The sequence below is a fragment of the Cystoisospora suis genome (assembly GCF_002600585.1).
Source record: "Cystoisospora suis strain Wien I chromosome Unknown contig_1081, whole genome shotgun sequence".
NCBI lineage: Eukaryota > Apicomplexa > Conoidasida > Eucoccidiorida > Sarcocystidae > Cystoisospora > Cystoisospora suis.
In genome coordinates, this window is record NW_027153882.1 from 549 (window position 1) to 28,257 (window position 27,709).

The 27,709-nt window shown below is 45.7% G+C and overlaps 2 protein-coding genes across 2 annotated transcripts in view; one reads left to right on the forward strand and one right to left on the reverse strand.

The window, feature by feature from the left end:
• The window catches only part of CSUI_002598 (dna replication licensing factor mcm2), a 16,747-nt gene extending 543 nt beyond the window's left edge, over positions 1 to 16,204 (forward strand). The window contains exons 1-17 of the mRNA XM_068062798.1: positions 1 to 251; positions 1,581 to 1,707; positions 2,415 to 2,604; positions 3,080 to 3,303; positions 4,011 to 4,153; positions 4,781 to 5,009; positions 5,340 to 5,727; positions 6,734 to 7,434; positions 7,839 to 7,956; positions 8,374 to 8,591; positions 9,406 to 9,500; positions 10,357 to 10,544; positions 11,404 to 11,554; positions 12,198 to 12,331; positions 13,171 to 13,357; positions 13,892 to 13,978; positions 14,524 to 16,204. The exon at positions 1 to 251 is cut by the window's left edge and continues 543 nt beyond it. Coding sequence (XP_067925224.1) covers positions 249 to 251; positions 1,581 to 1,707; positions 2,415 to 2,604; positions 3,080 to 3,303; positions 4,011 to 4,153; positions 4,781 to 5,009; positions 5,340 to 5,727; positions 6,734 to 7,434; positions 7,839 to 7,956; positions 8,374 to 8,591; positions 9,406 to 9,500; positions 10,357 to 10,544; positions 11,404 to 11,554; positions 12,198 to 12,331; positions 13,171 to 13,357; positions 13,892 to 13,978; positions 14,524 to 14,637 — 3,297 coding nt within the window. The 5' untranslated portion in view covers positions 1 to 248 and the 3' untranslated portion in view covers positions 14,638 to 16,204. The remainder of the gene's footprint in view (positions 252 to 1,580; positions 1,708 to 2,414; positions 2,605 to 3,079; positions 3,304 to 4,010; positions 4,154 to 4,780; positions 5,010 to 5,339; positions 5,728 to 6,733; positions 7,435 to 7,838; positions 7,957 to 8,373; positions 8,592 to 9,405; positions 9,501 to 10,356; positions 10,545 to 11,403; positions 11,555 to 12,197; positions 12,332 to 13,170; positions 13,358 to 13,891; positions 13,979 to 14,523) is intronic.
• A 610-nt stretch (positions 16,205 to 16,814) lies between these two features.
• On the reverse strand, positions 16,815 to 26,396 carry CSUI_002599 (uncharacterized protein). Its single transcript, XM_068062799.1, has one exon. The coding sequence runs from the start codon at positions 22,481 to 22,483 to the stop codon at positions 17,642 to 17,644; it is 4,842 nt and encodes a 1,613-aa protein (XP_067925225.1). The 5' UTR covers positions 22,484 to 26,396; the 3' UTR covers positions 16,815 to 17,641.
• Between the last annotated feature and the right edge of the window lie 1,313 nt (positions 26,397 to 27,709).

A 27,709-nucleotide genomic window follows, 5' to 3' on the forward strand; every position in this document is an offset into this window, starting at 1 on the left:
CCCCGTCTTTGCTTGGCTATGTTTCGTTCGTCTTTGTGTCGACAGAATTTCCTCCTCTCCTAGGCTGTCTTCAAGAACTGCCATCCCTACACTAACCGAGTCCAGCTACCTCAGCTTCTCTTTTTCGCCTTCAGATCGGGTGTGTTGGTTCTCCCCTCTACTTGACTCTTCTCTTTCATTATCGGCCATTCCGTCTATCTATCTTTCTTCTAACTACCTCCTGACTGTGTATCGTCAGATTAACAGCCATGGTAAGGAAAAGAGACAGTCCCAGGCAACTTGTTTCCTCTTCCCGTCTTCTCTTCATCGCTGCAAAGCTTAAGGCGTCTATTGACCACTCCTTGAAACACACATGGACCTTGCTGGTCAAGCGGAGAATCACATCGAGAAAAAGACCACACACAGCATGCTTTCTCTCCCTAGGTGGTCTTTTCCCTGGCTCTTTCTTCTTGACCCGTGTCACTGCTGACGTCTCCCTTCTACGTATAAGCGAAGGAGCTGAACACATCTAACTACATTCTTCGATTCACCCATTCTCTCCGTTTCTTACCTGACATTTCGTCCTCTCTTACTTCGCCTGTCTACTGGGCGGATTCCAGGAGCCCTCCTTGGTACCAGGCTCAACTTCACATGAATTGCAATATGTATGCAAGCCTGGAGTATTAGAAAGGAGGAGAAATGATCTAGTCTTCTTAAACTGCCTAGGCTGCTTGAATAAACACCCCTCCCCAACCGACTCTTCTCCTAGTAGCAAGGACGAGAGAGGTCCTCTCCGAGATATGTGGTAGTTGATAAGAAGACTGTTAATTCATCCTTTTCCTCATTACGGAGTCACGTCATATGAAACATGGCTTCTTCTCAATCTCCCCTCCTCTTACTCCTATATGTATGAAAGTTGGTTACTTTTCTGTCGAAAGGTATTCTAGTGTCCATATGGAATGCCTACTGAGTGGACCACTGCTGTTTTGTGTAGCTCTCCTGAGCAGAATCTTCTTTTTTCCTCGCTCTCTGAGAAAACGCATAAAGCCGGGGAAGCGGAAGATAGTAGTAGTCGTAGTAGCTCGCCTGGTCTCTCTTTCTTTCTGTCCTCCCGGGATGATACCTTCTCCCGTGTCCTAGTCGTCCTTTCTATGTCCTTCTGTGTACGGAGCCGGGTATCGCATTGTTCACGTCTTTCTTTCCTTTGATATCTACGGGGAAGATCACAACTCCTCCTGGGCGCTTGCTGAGGTAACTTCAACTAAGTGTTTATACACGTTCATCGAGGGAACTTTCTCCAAGATTTCCCCTTTTCGCCCTGCTAAAGAAGAGGAGATAGTACACAGTGAATGACTTCAGCAGTCTTGTGTTGTTTCTCTCTTCTCATGTACTAAACCACTTCTCGCTCTCTCTTTCTATATACGTATGAACACGCTATAGTCTACATATGCATAGACACGTCATTCTTTCTCGTTCCTTTGTAGTGCAATAAGAGGGAGATAAAAGAGAAATAGGAGGACAACTCTGTCTTTGGATGACCTTTCAATGATGTTTTCTCGAGCGTTTCTATCTCACACTCACGAGAGACGTTCATTTTCTCTATGCGGAATTTCATACAGTCAGGATACAGCGGCAGAGGAGGAGGCCGTCCAAGTGGAGAGAATGATCCTCCTACGGACAACCGAAACGATGAAGGGGAAGAAGAAGAAGAACCGACGCAACGTGGCGGTGAGTTCAACAGCTTGCCTGCAACTTCATACATGTTGCCGTCTCTTTTATTCTTTGTCCTCTTATCCCTTTCGCTGTCTCTTTCTCTACTACTTCTTCTTCTCTTTCTCCTCTATCTCGCGATCTGTCTTCAGCTGCCACCCTCCGAATTATGATACATGAACATCTCTAGAATAAGAATGGTCTCCGGTCTGTATCTATTGTGACGCCTCGGTACTGTATTTACGTCTGTGATGATACAGCATATGGAGTATATCTACCTGTAGATATGCATATACCCACTCTACATACACACATATTCATGCACATATATACATACATACATTCATATTCATACATGAATACATGTTCACACATACGTACTCATACATACATAGATACATAAATACATACATGCGTACATAAATACACGTATACATACATATTCATACGCACAGGCACATGCAAACATTTCTACACACGCATTCATATGTATATGCGTACACATACATACATACATAAGTATTGATGCTTTTCTACTCTGCTTGCACTTTTCTATATGAGTGGGGGCTTTGCTTGGTGCTGCATGCAATCAGTGTGTACCTTTAGAGGGCAGGGGAGAGGGGTGTTGTGTCTAGTGCATCTTCGGAGTGCTCTTTCCTTCTCGTTTCTCCAGACACGTGACTACAGAGTTGCTTGTTGTCTTGTTTATCTTTCTCTGTCTTTAGAGCGCTTCGTTCTGTCGGAGGTCGACGACGAAGATGAAGAAGAAGGACGTCTCCGTGGGGGTGTTATAGATGAAAATGTCGATTATTTCCAAGGAAGTAGAGAGCTTGATCTTGAGGAACGTCGTGCTGAACAAGAAGGAGAGAAAATTATCGATGAGGAAAATGCCGATGACCTTGTCTTTGGCATGCGGTCAGTCTTTCTAGAGTGTACAGACACCTCAGAGGCAGAGGACTGGTTCTGAATCATTTCCTTCTGTCTATATCGATGAGTATGTTCAAGAAAAAGACTCTCGTGTACCAGGCGCTTTCATATCTCTGTGGATAGTCCGGCATGCCTGGGGAAGGAAGAAGACCTACGGATATAGATTATGCTTCTTTTCATCTTCTTTCTGTTCGTTTTCCTCATCGTGTATCCACACAAAAGAAACGTACATACATACACCTTCATTCATACATCTGCGCCTTGCCACCTACCCAAGGTAGGCAGCTTTCCATATGTAGTCAAGGGTATACTCGTTTGCCTACATGGTAGAGGGTAAGGCTGAAGCGAGAAGATTAGAGCCTCTTGTCATATCCCCTTTTTCCCTCCGATTACATACCTCTCTAGCAATGTCGCGGCTGCTTGCTCTATTCTTTCTTCCTGTGCTGTCTCCAATCATTATCAGAGATGATGAGAGAGAGAAAGAAGCCTTTCTAGCTGCTGGTGTGGATGCGGATGCCTTCGATGCTTCTCTTATCGATGATGAAGGACTCGAAGACTTCGACGAAAATCTCGAAGATAAAGCCCGACGTGCTGCAGAACGCCATTTAGCCGCTCGCGAGAAAGAGGCTCGTAGAAAGCAAAGAGGCGAAAGAGCATCGAAACGAGATATATGGGCGCAGTTACTTGGTAAGTTGAAAAGGGAGAGGAAGAAGGGACTCTGTTTCCCCTGCCGTCAGATCTCTTATCTGGCGTGATCTGGTGTTTCATATCCACACCTTTCTTCCATGTATGGCATCTTCTACAAACATCTAGTCTTTGTCATTCGCTAAGAGAAGACCGACTGCTCTACATCGAGGTGTTCTCTCCTTCCAGACTCTTCTTCTATTTACCTATCTAGGTATATGTGCCATCCATCTAACTTTCGCCGCAATTCTACATGAGGAGAGTGTGTCTGATCTCCTCTCTTGTGCCTCCCACTGAGTTATATTTCTGATAGTCGAGGGTCTTTACGAGATCGCATCACAACCCTAACTTAAAGGCTCTTTCCATCGAAGCAGGAAGATGGCTATACAGTGAGTCGCACATCTCTATCTATCTATCTATCGATATAGATGCAGTGGAGGCAAAAGGGCCGACTGCTTTCCTCATCTGTTAGATCTGAGAGGATAGAGACACCTAGGGACAATCGCTGAAAGTCATGCCGTCTAAGTGTATGCGAGAGGGGTGAGGTGACTGTAGAAAGCAAGAAATTGCCCGTCTGTACGTTTTCCACGGATGATTCATCCGACAGAGGCAAGAAACCTTCCTCTCGTGCACAGAGCTCGATCACTTGGGGGGCGCATCTTATTCCTGCCGTGTTGTTCTTTTTTGTCTATGGATGCCATGTCTGATAGAGGATGAAGATGAAGGAGCTTCAGAGATGGACCGTGTCCTACAAAGAGTAGAGCAGCGTAGACGTCGATACTATGCCACTGGGGGTTTTGCTGGAAGACCCGGGGCTGAGCAAATCAATCTTCATGATCTCAATGAAGCTAAGGTACAGCATTCCCCTCTCTCTCTGATGTATCACTAGGGTCTTCAGGAACCGAGCTTCTCTTTTCTCCTTCTCGTCTTTCATTGCATGTGTCGTCCCCATCTCCCTATGTACGTATATCCGGACCTATGTATATACATGTGAGGCTTTTTTCGTAGGTGAGAGCTGCTCCACGGCTGCCTGTAGTCATGAAGGGAGTTTTCTTTCCTTCAACATTGATATGTACGGGCATCTCCCTATACTCTATGATGTATACGTAGAGTATGTATCCGTTCACACCTACTTCTTCATGATAAGTACCACCTCTGCTGTTCCAGTTGTCATCCCTCACCTACGTACATATATAGACACATGTATAGAGAGAGATATATGTTCATTTCTAGGTCAGCTTTTCTGTTTCACTACGTTCATTGGACCGTGCATAGATCGATATTCAGTATCGAGTATGTTGGTTCCTATGTCGGCATGGGTCTTCCTGTCTGTAAAGACATTTCTCTCTCTTTTTTTTTTCCACACCTGGGTTTGCATGCAGCGGCTGCATGCGGGTGCAGGTGTAAATACAGCTCCTCTCTCCTTCAGCTTGTCAGTACTTGTTGTATGTGGTATGGCTTTCTTCTTGTTTGCGTATAGAAACTACTAACTGAGTCCAACCCAGGGCTCGTCCCCTTTGGAGAGACACATCAGCAGGCAACAGATACTCTCTTCAAGTTCTTTCTTTATACGTTCAATCTCCATGCGTATCGGCGCAGTCAGCATGGTCTTTCTGAAGCGGAAGACGATGATGAGGCAGAACAAGGCGGTCGAGGAGAAGAAGATAAAGCTCTTCACTACCTTGACAAAATTCAAGTCATGATTCGAGGTAACCCCAAGAAAAGCTCTCTCCTCTTTCTTTTCACATGAGCAATCCCACCTCCTCCTACTCATGCTGCCTTCGGACTAAACTCGTATTTATCCATTTGTAGCGCTGCTGCACTTGCATGTAGCGTACATAGAGGGCTATATATAGTTCATATATATCTATGTGTATAGTTTGTGTATATATGTACGTACATGAAGCCTGTGCACGGCTGGCTGTATATAGGTAAAGGCTCTTTGCCTTACGCTGCGACGACATCGCTTCTTCATTTTGTTGCCCCTTCTGTCGTCTTTTCTTGTGTGTTTCCGTTGTCTGTTTCTCTTCGGTCTTCAGAGGATAAGACATCTCTTTTAGTCGATACACGCCATCTGATCCATCTCTCCGATCAGCTCGTCAAGTGGCTTGAAGCCTACCCTTTAGGCGTTCTGCAAGTGATGAGCGACGCTGTAACCGTAGAGGCTCAGACGGCTTGTCCTTCTCTCTATTCAACTCGGATCTGCTCTGTCATTCTAACTGACTGGCCCTACAGAGAAGAACTCCGACATCTACGGTGTCGAGATCTCAATGGCTTGATATGTGTCTCCGGTGTCATTACACGTCGTTCTTCAGTTATGCCCAAGATGAGGCTTCTCTATCTTAAGTGTAATAACTGTCTGCAAAATGTCAGTGACGTCCCAATACAGATCATAGAAGGGAAAAAGAACGAAAACTTCCCGAGAAAGTAAGCAAGGATGAATGTTAGTCAACAGGCTCCTTCCTCCCCGGCGATTTTCTCTCTTCTGGCGTCTTTTCTTCCGGTCTTTATGTCGCTTCACATGATGGGCCTTGTTGATCTTTTTTCTTTCCAAACTCTCCGTTCTTGAGGAGCGTCTCCTCTTATGAGGGATGAAGTATAGACACCCAGCTTCTTCATCTACTAAACATTCGCTTTCTTCTACTCCACAGTATCTGACGTCCAGTATGGTAATCTAGACACCATAGATGTAGACATTCATCCTTATTCTAGCTAGCTAACTACACCGGTGTCTTGAAAAGGTCCTGTGCGTGGGGGTTTTGTTTCTGCTGGAGAGAGGGGGGGACATGCGCGCCTCCCTGTCACTCTTTTTTATTCTAGCAACGGAATAAAGAGCTTGATCGTGGTCTAAGGAGTCCTCTGGTTATTCTAGCCACTGAACTCTTTCTGTTCTGCAAGTGTCGAACTTAGATGTAGATGGATGATTGAAGCATCATTCTATTCACACTCTCCCCCCTTCCTTGTTCTCAGAGGAACCTCTCCTGCTATCCCGTTGGATTTCTTTGTCCTTAAGAGATATCTATCTATCTAATCTATCTGTCTATCTATCTATCCCTAATCTATCTGTCTATCTGTGCTTAATGTATGGATCTCGCCTCGAGACTTCCGTTCTTTCCACCACGTGACTCACTGACACTCTCTCGTTCTTTCCTCTCTTGGGCAATGATTTCTCTCTTCACAATACATTTCTGTTGTCCCGGTATTCACCATGCATCTTCTACCCAAGAGACTTCCACACATACATACATCTACATATACGTGCATCGGCCCATACAGATACATATCTGGATCGTAGATACTTGCCTCTGTCTATGTCTGCGAGATTCTCTCTTGAGCTTCTCAATGTCTCTATCTGCCTGCCCCTTCACTAGGACGTCTTTACTCTTCACCTCGGAGGACCCTATCCTTTCTTTTCTTTCTCTCTCTTTTTCAGATGCCTTCACTGCCAAGGCTCTCGCTTCATCATAGATCGTGTGAAGACAGCGTTCGTTGACTTCCAAAGACTCACACTTCAAGAATCTCCGGGGAAAGTCCCACCGGGGCGTCCACCACGACAGCGCGAAGTTCTTGTGACAGGGGAGCTGGTCGACTCGATCAAACCAGGGGAAGAAGTAGAGGTCTTAGGTATCTACCAGACCAAGTGTGATGCCTCTCTGAATGTCCGAACAGGGTTTCCTATCTTAGGTACAGAGATCTTAGCCAATAATGTCATACGTAAGAATGACGCTCGACTTACAGATATGACAGAAGACGACATCGATGCTATCAAACAACTCTCCAAAGATCCTCATATACGCGAAAGAATCATTGCCTCGATTGCTCCCGCCCTGTGGGGCAATCGAGAGATCAAAACCGCTCTAGCTTATGCTCTCTTCGGAGGTGTCCCTAAAGGTCGAAGTATAGGAACCGGGGGCGGAGGTGCTGGGACAGTTGAAAGTCTCCTAGCAGGAGGACGAGGGGGGACGGGAAGGGCGGGGGTGCCAGGGGGGATGGGACAGCAGGAGTCTCTGCCTATGGGTGGAGGCATGTGGGGTCGTGGCGGAGGGGGAGGACAAGGAGGAGGGGGAGGAGAAGGCGGAGGGACAGGGTCAAGTCCTCATGTCATTCGTGGAGATATTAATATCCTTCTATTAGGTAAGAAGGACTATGAAAGATCAGATTCATCTCTTAGGCTAGGCATGTGAATGTGTATAGGTGTCTGTACGTGTGCACACACATCTGTGTTCCTATATCTGTATCTATTCGTATGAACACCAACAGATGAGAAAGAGGAGGGGTGCCNNTGCGCAAGTATCTCCATGTATCACTCTCTGAACCATTACTTGGCATCGGAGTCTACAAAAGTGAAGATTCCCCAGGTGTGCATGTGCGTATGGATGGAGGGGGGCAAACCTCTGTATGGGAAAGGATACACAGTTACGTGTATACAAGGATGTACACATCCTCCCAAGGGAAGAGGAAGAAAAATCTATGCAAGCTTTCGGAGTGTCGAATATCTTCCGAGGGTGACCGACCTTTCGACTTCTCTTTGTCTTCAGGTGACCCTGGTTTGGGAAAGTCTCAAGCACTGCAGTACGTCGCTCGAACATTCCCTCGAACTGTATGTACAACAGGCAAAGGAGCGTCTGCTGTGGGTCTAACTGCGGGAGTTCGAAGGTAAGAAGACATCTCCTGAAACAGTAGTCAGTCGCCTCTGGTGGCGGATATATATATATATATATGTATATATATATATATGTATCTATCTATCTGTGTGTAGGTCTATCTCTGACGAGTGAGGTGGTTACTACATGAAGAGAGTGGGAGAGCTTCACAGTTGTGTCTCACACTTGCTTCTGTATACTTATTTCTACACGAATTTAGGTGTGTATGTTCATACGTTTCACCATACTTATGTGTCTCTCGAAAACAGCCATACCCATGAAGTCCAATATGCATGCGACGCGGTAGATTCGTCAAACAGTGTCTTGACTTGAATGAGCATACGTAAGAAGAGAAAGATAGGAGACCATACCTTCGCAGTCACAGTAGAGAAGCTTTCTTTCCCCTCTCTTTTTTCTTCTTCTTCTACAGAGATCCGCAGACAGGAGAGTGGACTTTAGAAGGAGGAGCTTTGGTGTTAGCCGACGAAGGAATTTGCCTAATAGATGAGTTTGATAAGATGGGAGAACGTGATCGAGTATCGATTCATGAAGCTATGGAACAACAGTCGATTTCAATCTCCAAGGCTGGTATTGTCACAACATTAAGAGCTCGATGTTCCGTCATAGCCGCTGCAAACCCGAAATTTGGTAAGAGGGAGAAAGAAAGAAAGAAGTACTGAACCCTCAGAAGAATTTTCTCTTACCCCCTTCTCCTTCTTTCGTAGATCGATTACTGGCAGTTATACGACTACCCCGTTTTTCTTTCATCTTTTCCTTCTTCATCTTCTCTCGTTCTTTCTGCCTTCTTTCATGTATCTCATATCATGTGTCTCTTCTTTTATCTCGGGAAAAGCGTTTCAAGACAACATTCCTGTTTCTCCTCTTACATCCTTGTTTGAATATACTTCAGGAGGGGAGTAAGGACTTTGCTAAGCCTGTCCTTGAATCTCTCTCTCCATAGCATGCATGCGCACATGCATGCCTTCGTAGTATCATGAATGTTCCAGTCTAGCTTTGACGATCTTTTTCTTGCTTCTGTCGACTTGTATCAGAGAGGTTCTCTTATAGCTCTGATTCTTTCGTTGCTTGAGAAGTGAAGGATTGGATATCAGCTTCAGCTGCTAGTCATTATGAAGGTGCCGCTAGGTGGCGAAGACCAACGTATCTGTATCACTTTCATAGAATTCAAGTCAAATGCATGCAGTTCGCTTCCTTCTTCCAGAAAGCAAGAAGATCACGGAGTCTGTCGTATCTCCCAGTCTGTGAAAGACTACGTTTTACCCACTCTCTCTCTCTAGGTGTCTTTCTCGTTTGTATATGCTATGAAGAACTGAAGCTGATCGAAAGAAACATGACCCGAGTGTCGCTATAGTCTATACATCTACATATATATATATATGTGGTAATGAATGAGAGTGCGTGTATGTGTATGTGTGTGATGGTGTATCACATCTGTATGCAGGAAGGTATATTCCGTCATATACCTTCAAGGAGAACGTCGATCTCTCTGATCCTATTCTCTCACGTTTTGACTTGATTGCTGTTCTCCGGGATGTTGTAAGTCTTAAGAAGAAAGTGCAGATCCTCGTAGAGGAAGAAGGAGATTCATCCAGTCAAGAAAGACAGCTTGGGTGTAGATATAGAAAAGGATTTTTGGAAGGAAACTGTCATACACTCATTTTGGAGAAAGATAGAAAAGTTGACAGCGTCGCGCAGTTCTTTTCCTGGAGAGTCTTCTCGGCATAATGGAGAGAGCGAGAAAGAAATGCAGCTATTTATCTATCTATTCGAGATATCTCTCATTTCTTCTTTTCTCTACTAAGAGCTGTATCTCTCTCGGCAGATATGAACAGGGAGGGAGAGGACTTCCTTTTTGTCTTACATACGAACGCGATCTATCAGATTGATATATACATGGATAGACAGATAGATATGTGTGTTTCTGTCCTTTCTGTGGAGGTGTGGGTATATGTAGAGGACTTAGAGACACGCAGGAAGACAGATGAATGGATAGATCTAGACAGATAGATACAGATGTCTACGAGGGTGAATGATACATGCAGGATTTTTCGTCTCTCGCACCTCTACGTTCATCAGTTTCCGTCAACCCGTATGCGTAGGCATATACATATATGTATGTACTAATAGAGACAATCTACCTGTATATACACTTCTCACATTGGTTTCTCCGCGGGGGGATATATGCGTGTTTCTATGTTTTTTTCCTGCTATATTATCTACTCCTTATACATCTATATGTATGTATTCCTATTCTGTTGCCACGTCAGGTCGTCTTTAGTGATTCTTGTAGAGAAGGTCATAAGGAAGAGGTTTGCAGAAGTCTGATTGCGCTTTCTTGATCCAAAGAAACCCGCTTGTTCTTTCCTCTTGTGCTTTCCATGTGTCTGTACAGCCGGATGCTGATGAAGATTTCTATTTGGCTGAATACGTGCTGACTAATCATCAGCTTTCTCACCCCAATATTACGCATCTTGAAGATCACCAGAGACGTATGGAAGAGCTAGAACACATTATGCTCGGGAACCAAGCATGTGAACCTATACCTCAAGACCTTCTACAAAAATACATACTCTATGCAAGGTACTGTAGTTCGACGACGACGACGACAAGCAAACCCACTTACAAGACGATTCATCTATCTGACTTTCTTCGTTGTATTTATCAGCCTCTCCTTAGTCCATCTGTCTCTCTCTCATTAAGCTTCCTATCTATCCACATCTGATTTCTCTATCTATCTATTGATCTATTTCTTCCGGACGTGTGTCCTTTAGTCTACGTATGTACGCCTTAGATTCATCTGTATCGTAAGAGTTGTCTTACTACGTCGAAGTTGAAGAACTTCCTGTACCTACGAGGCCTACTCTTTTCTACAAGGACGAGTAGAACAACGGCCAGATACACAGTGGCAACGCAAACGCTCTTGTCTCTCTTTTCTGTTTCTCTCTGTCCTTCAAGGGAAAGTGTGTATTACTGGTCTCGATGCTTGAATGGTTTATCTATGTTTCTTACCTGTCTCCTGTATTCTTGCTGGAGATACATTCTTTTTTGACGAGCCGGTCTCTCTTCCTCTTGCATCTTTTCTTCCGGAACAGATAACTGTCTATACACTCAAGCAATCAGAGCGGGTATTCATCCATCTAGATTCTCCACCTCCCTCTCTCCTACCTTCTTTGTGTGCCCCGAGCGTTGGATCTGCATATCACTGCTGCTCTCCCGGTGTACATACAGCAGCAGCATCATCATCATCACGTCTCTCTCCTGTTTCTCTGTCTTTCAAAAGAGGTTCACCGTTTTGGAGTCAGCGTCTTTCTTCGTGAACGAGCAAGCCTTGTGAAGGAGTTCTTTTTCTGTGAAGAGGAGAACAGCGATCTTCTGACATCTTTTACCAACTTCTCTCACTTCACGATCCTCTCGTTACTTGGTACATTTCATTGTACAGAGCTACATGCCATCCGGTTCTCGACCCGTCTCTTCCCTCTCTTTCATCGAAGCTTTCTTCTTTCTACGCGCGTCTACGTAAACGAGCGTCAGCTACGGGAGGCTTGCCCCTGACTCTAAGGCATGTTGAAGCTCTTCTCAGGATTGCCGAGGTAACTCAAGACAGACTTTCTTTTACACAGGATCTCGGTCTCTCTCAGTGCATGCATATCCATTCGTAAGACACTCTGTATCTCGTTTCCCTCTGTATACTTCATACATACATATAGATATATATGGAGAGAGATGTATAGCTGTATTCGCGTCTGTCTCTCTGCATGGTCTTTGACTAGCAAAGGAGTGTTGTGATCTTGTCATCTCGACAGAACGACGGACTTCCATGACAAGGAAGAGCGACGATGAAGAGAAAGCCTTGGATAGTTAGAGCGAAAAGGAGTAGACGTTAACGGGACAGAAGAAGAAGGAAAAAATCATCCCCAGCATCTTCATCGTCGCCGAAGGTTGGAGAGGGGTGTCCCTGGCAGACGTCCATATATATATATATATATACCTCGTAGATGTATGTATATCCTTATACATATATGTCACATATAAGTATGTGTATACATGTATCTGTTTTGATTTACAGCTGTTTCAACATTGCATGTGGTGGTTGGAGTATGTTTTAAAAAGAGGAAGTGCTAGGGGTTCAGGTGAAACGGAGGGACAACTTCAATCATAATAGATCAGTAGTCCATCGTATCTTTTGACTGTCTATCTTTCTTGTCTTCTTTCTTTCCTTTTTTTTTCTTCCAGGCAAACGCGAAGATGAGATTATCACCTGTGGTATCGAACATCGATATGGATTATGCTATTGCATCGATGCTCGATTCCTTTATCTCGGCTCAAAAGTTCGCAGTCCAACAACATCTTAGTAGAGAATTCGCCAGGTAGACTCTCGTTACGACCAAAATGGCTGTCTTTCTTCTACCTTGTGAGAACTGTCCTCGTGTATATCTTTGATCCTTTTCTTTCTTTCTATCTTGTCTGTCATATGCCTTCTCGCCCTCCCAGTGATCGTCTCCATTCTTCGTTCTTTCCGCTTTTCTATCTTTGAGACTGCATCTACATATAAGCCAGTGCATCGTGTGCTCTCAAGTATGTTTATGCGCACAACTTTAGGGATAGGGCTAGAACGGAAGAGAACCCTTCACCTGATGCTCTCTGTCTCCTTGAAACACGCATAGTGATAGAAACAGATATTTTGTCACGATGAGAAGTGAATTATCCCGTTCGGCTTCTCCCCCCGAGCGAAATCTCTCTGGCTTTTTTCTTGGACCTATCCATCTACACAAAGATGTGGCTTGGACTTGGAGCTATGCAGGGGGATTCATGTCTTTGTATGATTGATTCACTACGACTACCACGTATAGACACACGTCTCGTCTATATACGACTTCTCCGAGTCGGGGGAAAATCAATAGGGACACGTATATGCCGTGTCGATCTATCTATCTTCAATCCACCTATGTGCCTATCTCAAGTCTATCTCTCTTTGATCTATTCATGTACTTCTCTTCGATCTATCTGTCTAACTCACACCTATGTTTAATCTATCTATCAGCTATTCTTAATCTACCTCTCTATTTCTGCATGTGGGGGCACAGAAGTGGGTGGTTTAAGGAGTTCGCATGCAGTGTGTACATCAACTTGGAGTGTCTTGTGACTTCGCGTGAGGCCGATGGAGATGTGTTGACTCCGAATTCCATGACGCTCCTCTCTTTTCCAGATATCGAGCGCTAGCACGTGGGGGCTGGTCGACACTCTCGGCGCTTCTACGGCGATTAATGCAGCAAAGGCTTCAACGCTTCCTCCTACAGCGGACCAACAGAACTGGGGATGCCGGAGGAGAAGAGAACCTAAGTCAAGATGACTTTGATAAGGCTCGAAGAGTTAAAGTTGAAGACTACATCAAAGTACGTTGTCACGCACACATCATACGCACTCCGCTGTCTTTGATCCATCTTCAATCTATCTTCAGTCTGTCTGTCTATCTGTATATATCTCTTCTTCTTTTTGGCTTTCTCTTCACGTCTATTGATCTTTGTGTGTGTGTGTACCTTTCTATCTCGTTGGTACCTATATACCCGTTTCTATCTACATCCATCGCTCCACATGCGTTACGCCTTTGCACCGGGTGTATCCACGTATATACATACATATGTGTATATGGTACATAGAGCGGCGCATTGGCAGAAGTATATTTTCTATCTCCTTCTCCGCGAAGTGTGACGATGTCCCCTATATCTCTACCGGAGGGAGAAGGCAGCGGTGTCTATGTAGAAGAGAATCAATACATGCATGCTAGCAATGATTCCTTTGTGCGGTGTATATACACGGCCTAGTATGATCGTGTGTCTTGAATCTTATTGTATCGTTTTCTCTTTTTGCGTCTTATCATTTCTGTCGTCTTTCTTTTCCTTCTTTCTTTCGTCCTCCGTCGGTCTCAGATAGCAGCACAGAATAAGTTCGCAGCTTACCAGGTAGAGGCATGGATGTCTTCCCCCCACTTCTCTGAGCAGTTCCGCGTCATTCAGGTATGTCTCTTCTCTTCACCTCTCCTTTCATCTCGTCTCACTATCTATCTATCTATCTATCTATCTATCTATCTATGTATCTATCTATCTATCTATGTATCTATCTATCTATCTATCTATCTATCTATCTATCTATTAGAATGTGAGGAAATGCCTGTATATCACCGAGGGTGTCTTCGCCGGTGCCTTCTATGTGTGTAGGCAGATCTATTCTACTCAGCTGTGCGTAGGGGCGTATGTGTTTCTTTAGATGATGACAAGCATCTCAAGCTCTGCGCTTCGATCGACCTAATATGTCTAAGTAGTGATAGAATTTTTCTATCTGCCTCGGGGTTACCTGTTTGCTTGGCTGCTCGGGGAGACCCCTCACTAATCTCATACAAAACAACACAATGGAGGTACATCGTGGATGGAGACCCTTCAGTCTGTGCTCGTAAACACATGTATCCATCTATATATATATATATGTAGAGAGAGAGAGAAAGAACGGTGATATAGGGTGTGTTGGTGTCGTGTATGTCTGGATGACGATGAAACTGCTACAGGAGGAAGGGTCGTCAGTGATCGTGAGCGTTAATTGGAACAGAGGACAAGCAGCAGCTTCAGCCTCTTCCTCTTCTTCTTCTTCGGCAAATCGCGAAGTTGCCATGGCTCACTAGTCTTTCCTTCATACAAGTCTCATAATCTCAGTCTCTGTTCTCGACATTCGTTCTTCGTCTCTCTCTTCCTTTCCTACGTCTTCTGAGAAGAAGCAAAGAAGAGACCAACTTCCTAACTCACTGTGTCAAAGGAAGGAGAAAGAAAAAGAGCACAAGAGAGATGTAGGGAGGCCATATGATGCTGGAGGAAGAGGCGCAGGCGCAAGGAAGAGAAGGAGAAGGAGAGGGAGAGAAAAGTAACAAAGATGATGGTTGACTCAGACCAAGATGTCTTTCTTCCGGTATTCTAAGAGAAAGAGTGAGTAGATAGATGAAGAGTTGTATACGACTGTCTTGTTTTCGAATGAAGATGAGCTTTAATAGAGAAGAGGCAAAAGAGGAACGAAGAAAGAAAAAGAAAGAGAAGAAAAAGGTTGAAAAAGAAAAGAAGAGAGAGTTTGCTGCTGTCGTCTTCCTGTTGATGGTGATGAAGTTGATCCGAGGGAAGAATGAAGAAGAAACTCCTCTCTCTCTGTCTTAAGAAAAGGAGGAGAGAAGAGCTCTCCTCATAGAAAGACAACGAGAAGAAGAGACGAAGAGGCGAGGAAAAAGAGAGAGAGAAAAGTGTAGGCTGTGATGCCTACAACGTGCATGCATAGAACGAGAGAAGTTTTTTCTTCTTCAGCTTGTTCTCTCCTGATTCGACAAATGGACCTCCGTCCATGAGGGCCACGTGATCTAGGATGCTTAAGCGTGATGAGGGCTTCAATTGCCGTCAGCCAACGGTGTGCATGCAGACAGAGGGAGAAAGAGAGAGATACCCTACCTGATAGACTTTCACATCGAGATACAGGTAGATCTCACATCTATAACTCTCTCTACATACGTATATTCTATCTCTCGTGTCTATACAGCAGCAACATGTTGAGACGTAGAGTATGTGAGTCGTTTCTTATGCATTATTTGAATGAAGTTGTTCTTCATGAGTTCAAGTCATGGAGATGGACGGGAGACAGCAAGCGAGATATATGTAGGGGGACAGAGACAGATTTTATGATGCAGTACTCGTCGTTCTACACGACGTCTCAAAAAGGAAAGAAGCTTGATTTGAAAAGTCTCTCTGTCCACCCGAGTTTGAAGTTTCTTCGCCGTCTGTGCTACTTGTCTTGCGCTAACTTTAACAGAGGGAAACAAAGAAACTTCACGGTTTTCTTTTTTCTACACACGGAGGAAGAAAGACCCATGAAACACACCTTTTCGCCGTCTTTCTCCCTCACCGTGATATCGTTGACTAAGGGTGTATACCAATGTGTAGGGAAGAAGGAATAAGACGAGAGTGAGAACGACAATGATGAGGATGCCGTTCATCTTCATGGATACGCAAGTGTGGAATTTCTTGAACCTTTTCTCTGCTTGTGAAGAAAAGCTAGGCGGACTGCCTTGTCTCACGTAACTCAGCAGGACGGTAGGTATTGGGGGGCGAGACACGAGCGGTACGTAAGAATAGAGCCGACGGTAGACGAGAAGGGGGGTGTGATATACGTAGATATATATATATATTCCCTACACACACCTGCTTCTTGGGCATATATATATATATATATATATGACTGAAAGTGCGTTATAGACACGTATGAAGCGTCTTGTACTCGGAGTCCTAACTTCATGAGAGAACACCAGCCTGATCGTCTAAGCGAAGTTGTATTGGAGATATCCGCCAATACTCCGCCTCCTTCCTGCCGGCCTTCCATATTCGAAAGAAGAAAACATCTTCACTAGCCTTCAGGTGCACATTGAAGGCCGAGAAGGTTGTGTAGCCAGGCGATACGTACATAGTTCGGGATGAGAAACGATGTAGAAGTGCTGTTCTTTCTACATGAATCTTCGCTATGGAGCTATACACACGCAGAGGCGATGGAACGAAGAGACTGGAGACGGGCTTGAGGCCGAAGGAGAGAGGAATGTCGATTTGAAGCTAAGCAGTGAATGAATACTAGCCCTGAACGACTACTATTGACGCCGACTGTATATACACCACATGTGGTGTGTTGATCTCTCTCTCTCTTGTATTATGGTAGCTATAGCAACACCTCCCTATGCCGTAGCAGAGTGTGAAGGAACACACCGACCCTGTATGTCGTTAGTGGAGAAAAGAGAGAGAAATCCTTCTAGCACGAAAGACTTTTGAAGGAAGAATCTGCTCACTGCCTCAGCCTTAGTTGAGAGAAGAAAGAAGGCGGAAAGAAATCGCACGTCCTGCCTTGATTCGGCGCCGTAGGTAGGTATGGCCACAGCCACACTTCCATAGGGCGGAGTGACGTCTAGCCTCAGTTACCCGAACAGGGGAAGTAGGCAATTCATTCAAGGTCAAAGCAAAGCCATGCATATGGATAACGATACGGACGTATACTCTATATCCTATATACATGGATATAGACAGATGATGCGGTTAGGTCATAACCCTAAAATCTTTATATACATACCATAAATCCTGCATATATATACATATATATAGCCCGATTCACACAGTGGACGTTCGTCTTCGAATAGCCGTCTAGGCCCACACTAGCATCCTCTTGAGCAGACTCCTGGCGTTATGAATAATAGGCACAAGCGCACACGAGAGTCGTCTCATCTTAACAGTTGCGTCGCAGAGGAAGTCCACATCATGCAGATATCTCTCTCTATGACATGCAGACATCCATCCATACATGGTTTGCAGTCGCATCCATTCTGTTATGCATGTATATTCATACGTGCATAACCTTGACGGGGGATGAAGCATAACCTTCTTGATTGACGTGACGTCATTGAAGAGAGAGACGAGAAACATGGTGAATCTCACTGTCCGTCTTGATGCCTTTGTAAGAAATAAGCCCCCCTCTCACCACGCAGGCCCACTTCCTTAACCCTTGTCTCTAGTATGACTACTACCCCTCCGCCTTCCTTGTGGTGACTACGACCTCGCCTACTCGCTTCATGACTTCCCTCTTCTGCTGTTCTGCATCCCCATCAACAAGCTTCGTTACATCTGGAAGAATGACGGAGGAAAAGGAACTGTATGAGGAGAAGGAGTTTGCATGAATGAAGGAATCGCAAACACTCTGCCTACTTCTCTTCTACATTCCACTACTTCACATGGTTTCATTCCTCTTTCTATCTTCCATGAAGATCTTTCGTCTTTTCTTTCAGTAAGAGAAAGAAAAACTTCCTCGCTCGTTTCGGCTGCAGGGCGCTTTGTAGTGTAGAAACCCTTTCTTTCATCCCTGTCCAAGGAAAGTTCCTGAGCTGTACTTACTCCAGCAGCTCGTGTGGATGAAGAGAAGAAACGATCTCCAGTCTCGGCTTCGTAGGGAGTGAAGAAAAGGCTATCGTCATGACGCTGTATATCACGGTGTACTAAGCAGCTATCCGTAGGATAGTGAGATGTCTCTGAAGTCTCTCGATAGTAGCAATCAGAAGAACATGCTGTCTTACCTGAGATATCATATGCAAAAGATGATAGTATCGAACTAAGAAAGGAGGACGAGGAGAATTGTACATCTGTCTCTGTTGAGACAACTTCCTCTCTTTCTTCTCCTTTTCTCTCTAATTCGAAGGCATTGCAACCCTCTTCAACATTCCTATCACCCCTGTTGTACCCTAGCCCATGGAAATGACTGATGTGGCTGCTGCTGCTGCTATGAGTACTCGTACGGCTATTAAGAGATGATCCTTGAGCGAGGAGGACAGTGGCTAGCGGAGGCTCAGGAGTCTTTCTCTTGCACTTCAATAGTTCCAGTAAGGTGAATGAAGCTTTAGACGGACACGTCTTGGCTGTAGATGAGAGTGATACCATGGAACGATGGTCTGACAACGGCATCGGCAAGGCTCCTTCTTCTTCTTCACCTTGTCCGTTTCCCTTCACCGGCATACGTACATCTGCAGTGGAGGTGGGAACGGCAGTGACGTATGTACGACTAGACGTAGAGACAGACGAGAGGCCCTCTAGCTTCTCCTCAAGATCGGCACATGCCACTGCTGCTGTGAGAGAGAAACCTTCTCTTGATCCTCTCTGTGAACTTTCTCCGTCACGTATGACCGGTATGCAAGCACGAGGACGGCCGCTAGCCTTTTCCTGCTTAAAATCATCGTCCCTGACACCTTTCCCTCCTCCCCTTCGTTCTTCCTTCTGTCGTTCTTTTCCACATTCTTGTGGTGCCGATGGTGCTGTAAGGAGCCTTCGGCTTGAAGTCGAACAAGAATTGACGTGAGTGGATGACGAGATGCATGTTGTCTCTTTCTTGACTATAGAGGAAGTCACATGATACCCTCCTCCACCTTCCCTATCGAGGGTCCCCCCTACAGAAGGAAGTGAGCTACTAGCTGTAGACACAGTGGGAGATCGGCCAGAAATATCTTCTCCCACGGCAGACATGCCTCCTCGTGACGCCGCACGTGCATGAGTCGTACATGCTACCAAGGATGTATCTGAATGACGACCGCATGCAGGCTCAAGAGCGTCCGAAAGTGAGCCCGTTTCTCTTCTACGTGATGTCATCGTAGCAGGGTCCCCTTTTGCCTGCGAGAAGAGATTGAAGAACATCTGGAGAGATCCATCTTCACGAGAAAATGACACAGACGATGAGGCCTTACAGAGTGAAGAGACCGTTCGTTTCTTGTCCTCACCCTGTCCTTCGCCATTTGAGGTACGACTGAGGAGAGGGGAGGGACAGGCAGAATGAGGAGAGATGGAAGGCGTGAAGGACACAGGAGGAGGAGAAGAGAGAAGAGGAGGCGCGGAAGGGAGGAGAGAGGAAGGGCGGGCCGGTGAAACTGTTCTATTGCTCTGCGGGTGACCAACAGCGCAGGCATTACGACCAAGGAGAGATGAGGAAGTAGGGGAGAGACGCGGGGAGGAGAGGATGGGAGGAGAGGAGGAGGCAGAGGGGAAGACGGGCCGAGAGTAGCCACGGGCGACGGAGAGAACTGGAAGAGAAGAGCGACCGCAGGCGGACATGTTTTGAGGAAAGTAGTGAGCGCAGGGAAGACGAACAGAGGATGAGGTAGGGAGAAGGGCGCGGGGAGAAGGCAGCATAGGGGGAGAGGGAAGGAGAGGCGGAGAAGAGACGACAGGAGGAGAGGGAAGGAGAGGCGCAGAAGAGACAAGGGAAGGTGAAGAGCGGAAAGGGGGTGCAGAAGACAGGATGCCGGGAAGAGGAACGAGTGGAGGAGAGGAGGCGAGAACAGGGGGAGAGGAAAGAATGGGGGGAGAGAAGCTGAGAGGAAGAATGCTACGAGAGGAAGGGATGAAGGGACTACTTGAGGGCGTAGAGGAAAGCAGAGGGTAAGTGGAAGGGGTGGGATGATGACATCGCTGAGGAGACACAGGAAGAATAGGGGAGAGGCTAGATGAAACAACACAAGAACCACAAGGGAGGATAGAGGGAAAGTGAGCAACACTCCCCTCTGTCCTACTCCTCCCCCAGAAAGGGAAAGACAGAGATGACGGTATGTGACGAAGAGTTCTCTCCTTCTTCTCGGGCTTCTGACTATCTTGACGTGGACGAGAGGACGAGGGACGCCTGCCTTCTTTCGTTTCTACCTGTTCATAAGATTTCTGAGACTGAGAGGTACATGAGAGGACACCGACCTGTCTCTTTTCCTTCTCTATTCTCTCGTCGTATCCTTGTTGTTCCATTCTGCTTGCGTCAGGCACAATCTTAGTACCTTGTTCGTCTTCTTTCAAGGATGAAACCCCTTCGTTTTCTTGGTGTTTGGAAAGACGCCTGCTGTAATCCTTCTGCTTCTTCTTATTCTTCTTCTTGTACAAGCTGTCCCCTCTTTGTAGATGGAATGAAGGAGTGGCCATGACAGCAGAACTTCTTCTTCTTCGGTTCTTCTTCACCACATAGAAGTGAGGGAGAGACTCTGTTGACAAAGATCTTATTTGTCTCCTCCTTCTCCTCTCTGACCTCTCTCTGCTCTCCCCTATAATAAGATCTGCTCTCCTCCTGCCTGGACAACTCACCCACTCATTCTTCTTGTTCTCCCTCATCACCAATACGTCGACATCCCCATCTAGTCTTCCTCTCCTGGACCCCTTAGGAAAGAAGACGATCTCTTCTTTCTCTTCTTGCAAACCACTGAGTCGATTTTGCTTTCCCTTGCTGACGGTATCATCTTGAATTTCAAAGACTACCTTCGCGTACCCCTCATAGCCCTTCTGCTTCTTGTTCTTCTCTTCGTCCCTTATCTCACTGTCTGTCGTAACAGAGAAGGACGATGACGAAGATAGGCATGACCAAAGATTTCTTCCTTCTTCATCTCCAATTCCTTGTTTTCCTCCTCCTCCTTCTCCTTTTCTCTCATTGTCTGTCATAAGGCCATCACGTCCCTTCTCCTCCTTTCGACCTTTCATTCTGCTTGGGATGAGATTATGAAAAGAGATCGAGTCAGGGATCTTTCCACCTCCCCGAGCTTCTTTCTTCCCGAATCGCATGTAGGGAGGTGGAGACAAACAAGAAGAGAAAGATTTTCTGTCTCTCTTCGGGATAGATGACTGCCGTTCCAAGAGATTAAAGAGAGAATTCATCCGCTGCCAATCTTTGTTTCCACTAGTCAGAAGAACGGCTGATCCCGTTGATCCATCCCAAGGAGAAGACAGAAAGAACAGCCGCTTCTTCTTATTCTTCATCTTCCTCTTTCTCTTCCCTTCGTCTTGCCGTAGTCTCTTCATCGCCATGCTAAGGACGCCGTCTATGTTGTTCTCCTTCTCTTCTTCTTTTCCTTCCTGTTGTTCCCCGCAAGCCCCCGTCACCAATGCATCCAGGTAAATCTCCTCGACAAGAAAACAGCCATCAAGAAGATTCTTATCCATGTGAGAAGGATCTCGCTCGTTTTGTGTTTCTTTCACGTGTTCCTGTCTTTTCTCGCTCCTTGTCAAACCCTCTCTCTTCTTTCTTCTCCTCATGCAAGCACATCCTCCTTCTCCTTGTCTCGTCTCTCCCCCTCCAGTCTCTGTCTCGTCTTCTTCTTCTCTCCTATCATCACCCCCCCCCACCGTGGTCACTGTCTTCACCGTTCTTCGACTTGAAACAATCCTTTCGTCGCCAACATAAGGAGGAGACCTACAGGAAACTTCTGAAGATAAAGAAGGCAAGCTTATACTATGAGAATGGGTCTGTCGATACCTTGTATCAACAAGCTTCTTCTTATTGTCATCACAGTCGCTTCTCCTCAATGGCTTCCTGCGCCACCCCATGTACCTATCTCCACCACATATGTCTGGTCTCTCAGCGAGATTTCCTTCCTTCATTACATCGCTATACTCATCGATAGACTGGTCTTTTCTATCTCCTCCTCGCCGACCACCCTCCTTCGTACTCCCCTGCGCGTCGCTCTGATCTTCTTTCCACAGATCTTCTCCCACGTCTTCCTCTCTTTTCTCCTTCTGCTGTCTCTTCTTGAGATTCTTCTTGCTACCGTAGCCCTCACTACTCGCATACAAGCCGTTCCCACGAACAAGGTCACGTCTGTCCCTCTTTACTACGGTGAGTCTCTTCCCTTTCTTTTCTTTCTTCTTTTCTGAAGAGATCTCTCTCATCCCCGAAGCAAAAGAAGTAGTTTCCTCTCTGCGAGGGCAACCATTTCGAGATGAAGAAGCACCCTCTCCCGAATGCAGAGCAGAAGAAGATGAAGAAGCCAAGGAAGAAGCAGATGTGATAGGACAAGAAAGAAGAGAAGAACCCGCTGGCGAGTCTCTCCTTTGGTCCCCTGCTGAGCTCTTCATCTCTCTCACATGCGTTTTCATGATAGAAGCAGGAGACAAGAGAAAGCGTGCCGTGGCAAGTGAAGAAAAAGAATAAGTAGACCGCCTCCTTGTCATTTCATTATCAGTGAAACAGATGGAGAAGGAAGAGGCTCTATGTTCTATTTGTCTTCGCCATTGTGCGAGTCTTTCCCCTCCTTCCGAAGGCACATGTTTACAACATCTACTATCTACGTTTCTTCTCTCTTTCTTCCTTTCCTTCCTCTCCTATCTCGACACGAAACTTACACAAGCTGCAGAAGGGGGCTATATTTTCAAGAAAGTACCTACTTAAATGTACTATTCAAGAGTGCACCTCCTAAGATGTGCTCTCCCCCTGTTTTCCTCCTGACAGTCGTCTATGAAAACTGACCTCTCCTTGCTGAAATCTGTCGTCCTGAAAGAAAAAGCTTTACCTTCTCCGACACTGAATATATCTATATTGGCTTATATAGAGAGGGAGGGAGATCCTCTCACGCGAAAAAAGAGTCAAGTGGGAAATTTTGTTCTCTTTTCATATACCAAGGAGAGAAAGGAACAGGAAGAGGCGCCTGAAGTTGAAAGAGAAGTCTAGACGTTCCTTCTACACATAGTAAAGAAAATCATATGCATCCGCTATGAAACAAGGTTGTCCCTCTCTCTACATGTCTCTTTCATGGTTCTATCGCAAAGCCAAGTCGTTTATACACAACATAGAGAATCTCTTCCCCGACAAGCTTCCTTTCACATCGAACTCCCTTCCTGAGAATTTTCTTTAGAATCGTCTGTCTACACCCCCTTCTTGTCCGTAGGAGTTGATCTCTTCTATATCGAGACGATCGATCTCCCGTCAATTCATCTCCCCGCAGTCCTCTTGTTTTCAAGTATGTATCACACTCAAGCGAATCACGAAAATCTCACGCTACATCATCCAGATCTCTTCTTCTCTCTTCTCACTCCTATACAATCCGGGGAGAAGGAGGACATTCCTTCCCAGTGATATGACTACTTCTTCTTACCTATACACATAGGGACTTCGAAAGTAGTGGTCTTTGTCGAAATGTTTATCTGAGAAGCTCTTATGAGACACATGAGATTCTTCTGTTCTTTCGTCTTTTCTTCGAAAGCTTATCTTTCGTTGCTTGTTCTCCCCCGTGTACGGAAGCAAATCTCCCTCTTAGACTAGGGACCGTTCGATCAGATTCTGTCTACAGCAGAGGAAGAAGAAGAAAAGGAAGCGGAACGAATCGACGAGAGAAGACGAAGATAGAACTAGGGGCAGGACAAAAGAAGGAAAGAAGGAAAGAGAACAAGAAAGAGAAGAGAGAAAGATGAAGGTAATATAGAATGGAGAGATGAACCGTGTGGGTGTTGCTATGTTTGAGAGAAAGAAGTCTCGAGATGCCTTTCTGTGCGCTAGGCGGAGAGAGAGGAAGAAGGAAAGCCTGAGTGAAGTCTTTCAGCCATTTTATCTTCCCTTTCTATACCATTCATCGATACTCTCGATACATGACGATTTGATAGCCTTGCGGTAAGTCATTCTGCGGGCGCAGAAGGAGGCTCGAAGAAGCAGAGGGCGAGATCTAACGTCCCAGAAAGAGATTTCTTGGAGCACCATACATACACACGGCCAAAAGAAGAGAAGGAGAGAGGAAGAAAGAAAGAAAGAAAAGCAATAGAGAGTGAGAGACTTGTGTTGACCTGTTTGGACAATATGAGAGATGACTTCTCTCCTACAAGAAGATTCCTGGGCTGACCGCTACCCTTCACTACGTTCTCGTACAGAAGAAGTTCGAGAGGAAGATGGAGCTACACGGAAGAAAAGAGATGGAAGGCGACAAATCAGTAGAAGGAAGAATGGTGCGAGAACACATAGCTTGGACTTTAAGGCGACTAGGGAAGAGACGGAAGAGAAGAGACAGAAAGAGAAGAAACAAGACGGAGTTGCAATTTTCACAGACACCTTGCCAAGAGAAAAAGAAGAAGAGGAGAGAGCCAGGAGATTCGTTGACAGGAGGATGAGTGAGACGAGGAAAGCTAAAGAGAAGGAAAGTGAATGCGTGACTGGGACAGAGAGGGGAGTTCTTTTTCCTTTTCTTGGGGTTCTACGATATTATAGATAGCTCTTCAGAAGACGTCTAGACACGCTCGTTTGTCTTCCTTTACCAGTTCCCGCCTCTTATCAAAGAAATCCCTTTAGGAAGCAGAAAAAGAGGTTCTGCATCTTCTAACTAACTCGATATCTATGTATCTACCTTTCTGTCTCTTTCTCTCTCTCTCTCTCTCTGTCCGCGTGTGTATGTACTGAAGTGTTGTCAATACCTGGAGATGCAAACGCGTCCTTCGTCAGCTCATGCATATACAGGAGGTGTGTGGTGAGACTCTCCGCTTTGTCTTTCTGTCTGAGAAGACCATCTCGCTATCTGAAAGAACTCGTTGCTATAGAGTCTGTCCTTCTCTATCTTTGTTCTTCTTGCGGTCAAAGAAGAGAGGAACGAGGACGGCATAAGAATGATAAAGAGACTCTCAAGAGTAAGGAGAGGAAAGTCATGATAGAGGAATGTCGTCTCTTGCTGGATTGGACAGGACAGAACACACGAATACTCTTCATCGATACATCATACAGCTATTGCTAATACAGCGCCGCATGTTTAGATTCTCTTGAATCGTCGGAGTAGAAACAGAAGAAAAGGAGGAAGATCAGCACGGTAAAGAAGCATGGTCGTGAGGTAGAATGGAAAGAAAGATAAGAAGACTCGCTTTGGCTCTTCTTTTCTCCCATCCTTGTCTTGATGAGTCGATTTGTAACAGAGGAGAAAGAAACAACGAAAGATAGAAAGTAGGAAAGATCGAGAGAAGCAGCACGGTGGAGAAAGCAAAGCAGCAGGTAGGAATGACAACAGCTTCCCATTATTCCTTGGATCAAGAAAAGATCATACAGATGAAAGAGGGGAGCTCACTAATTTCCTCCGGAAGTTTCTTTCCAAGAGAAAGTTTGTAGACAGAGACGGAATGAGAGGCGTCAAACGTCGAGTGTACACAGAAAGAGAGGAGATACACGATAGAAAGACGACGCCTGTCTCCTGATCTCGTTCTCCGTCAGAACCGGCATAGAAGAAGAAGATAGAAAAGAGAAAATCCTTCTCTTCTCTTGAAACCCCACCCTATGAATACAGATGAAAGGATGAGAGCACATGACATCCAGGTTGTCTTCGCTTGAGAAGAGGGGAGCAATGAAGGAAAGGACAGAGAGAAGGAATCGCCACGTCCCTCAAAGAGAAACTCTTTCCTATTGTCTACTACGACAAAGGAAGACACCGATCGGGTTCCCCTACGAAAAGACGACAGATGAATCGATTTCGTAGTTCACTCTTCTCGCTAGAGATTGTTTGCCTGAACTCGAAGACCCTGCTATCTTTAAGGATCAAAAGAGAAACTCCAGGTAGCTTTGCTCCCAAACCACCATGAGAGAAAGACACAATGATTCAAAGCTCCTTCAACACCCTGAAAGAACTAAAACAAAGAAGCCTCGACGAAGCATAGCGGCAGACCGATCCGGATCCCTTGTCTGTCCCAGCACACTCGCCATGAAGAAATGAGAAGACGGAGGAGATCCTTTAGTTCTTCTCTTCTTTTTCTCTCTCCTTTCTTTCTTTTCTGTCCGGTAATCCGTCAGAAATCCTGTCTGACCCTGTGCTGAAGATCTTCTGCGTACTTTCCCTTCCCTTCTTGTTGAGAACACGCCGCCAACGGGCTCTTCAAATAGTAGCCACTCTACATGACGACCCGAGAGACGAACGAGGAGGGAGAGAGACGAGGCGCGGCTCCGGGTGGGAGGAGGGAGATAGCGCTACGCGTAAGAGATTTTGAACAGCACACAGCGACATTGCTTTCATCTAATGTCTGCTTTGGTTAAGAGGATGGAAGATGAGAATAGATGCGTGACTACTATTGAGAAGAGGATGGATGATTCATCATTCAATACTCAGCTACAAGCCAAAGAGCTTCTGCCGTCTCGCTGTAGAAGCTGAAGACAAACCCGCTGAAGGTGCCGAGAAAGGCATGAAGGAGATTGAGAGTTCTTTTGTGTTGAGACGCTTGCAAGAAATGAGAGGCTAAGAAACACAGTTCGTTAGAGCCTGGGTGTCCGTCGCGTCTGGAAAACGGAAGAGGGGACGATTCAGCTTTTTGCCAAGAAGCTGGCAAAGAGCTTCTTATGCTCCAGACTCTCAGTCTTCAAGGACCAGTCGAGATTTCCAAATAACATAGGCATCACAAGGCCTATCGAATCCCTATGTTCTTTTTCCTTCATTCTCCGATCATGGCAAGAAGGAGAGGGAGAAGTCCAATGGAGACAGTGGTCATCTATGTACGGAGCAGCAGTGAGCTTTCCCGAAAGAGGAGAAAAAGCGTACTTGGGTGTGTCTGTTGTTCCACCGATAGTGTGAATGATGATTAGCGAGAAGGCATTTTCCATCGGATGTCTTAACAAAGACTCGTAGAGCTAGAGAACCACACAAGAGTACCGCAGCCGTCTAACCTGGAGGTCGAGATTACCTCGTACAGTTTGATGGACGGAGTCTATTCTTATCACGAGGGAAAAATCTCTTCCATGCAGTGGTGGGGGAGCGAACGTGTACTTCATTTAGGGGAGGCAAGCAGCAAAGCAAACAATTTAGTCAGCGGCAGTGGGACTAGGAAGGAAGGCGCACCAATCCCAGCCTAGGGATGTGCGGCGATCGGGGTGGTATACACATGTACGTGCAATATGTATTCTGTACAAGTGTACACTTTTTCCTTCTAGATTGTCTGACAAGCATGTGCTAGAAAACACTTCTCGACTGCCTCGTGAAACACGGCCAATATTGCAGAGCAGAAACTCATTGGCAATTCTCAGGTGTTGCAAGTCAAGGCGATCCTGATGTGCTAGTAATACATGAAAATGCAAATGCCCGCATACGGAGATCTTCTCGGGTGACACTAGGATTTTGTTGAATCTTTTCTACGGATGAATCATTGCGAAGGACTGCTCCCTGAGCAGACAGAGCGGCTGAAGATTGGGAGAACAGAAATAGGAACTGTGCGGAGCAGAAATACTCGAAAGTATCAGATGAATCTGAACGCGACATTATCAGGTGTATAAACGCCCCAGGCTACACCACACAATACCAGGAATCGATACACCCGGTGATTTATCAGGTGTCTATATACCCGCTGAGTCGTCAGGTGTCTATACTCCCGGTGATTTATCAGGTGTACATACACCCGGTGATTTATCAGGTGTCTGTGCATCCGCTGATTTATCAGGTGTATATACACCCGGTG

Coding starts and splice junctions, on each gene's coding strand:
- CSUI_002599 (XM_068062799.1), bottom strand. CDS start 22,483: ATGACAAGGAGGCGGTCTACTTATTCTTTTTCTTCACTTGCCACGGCA.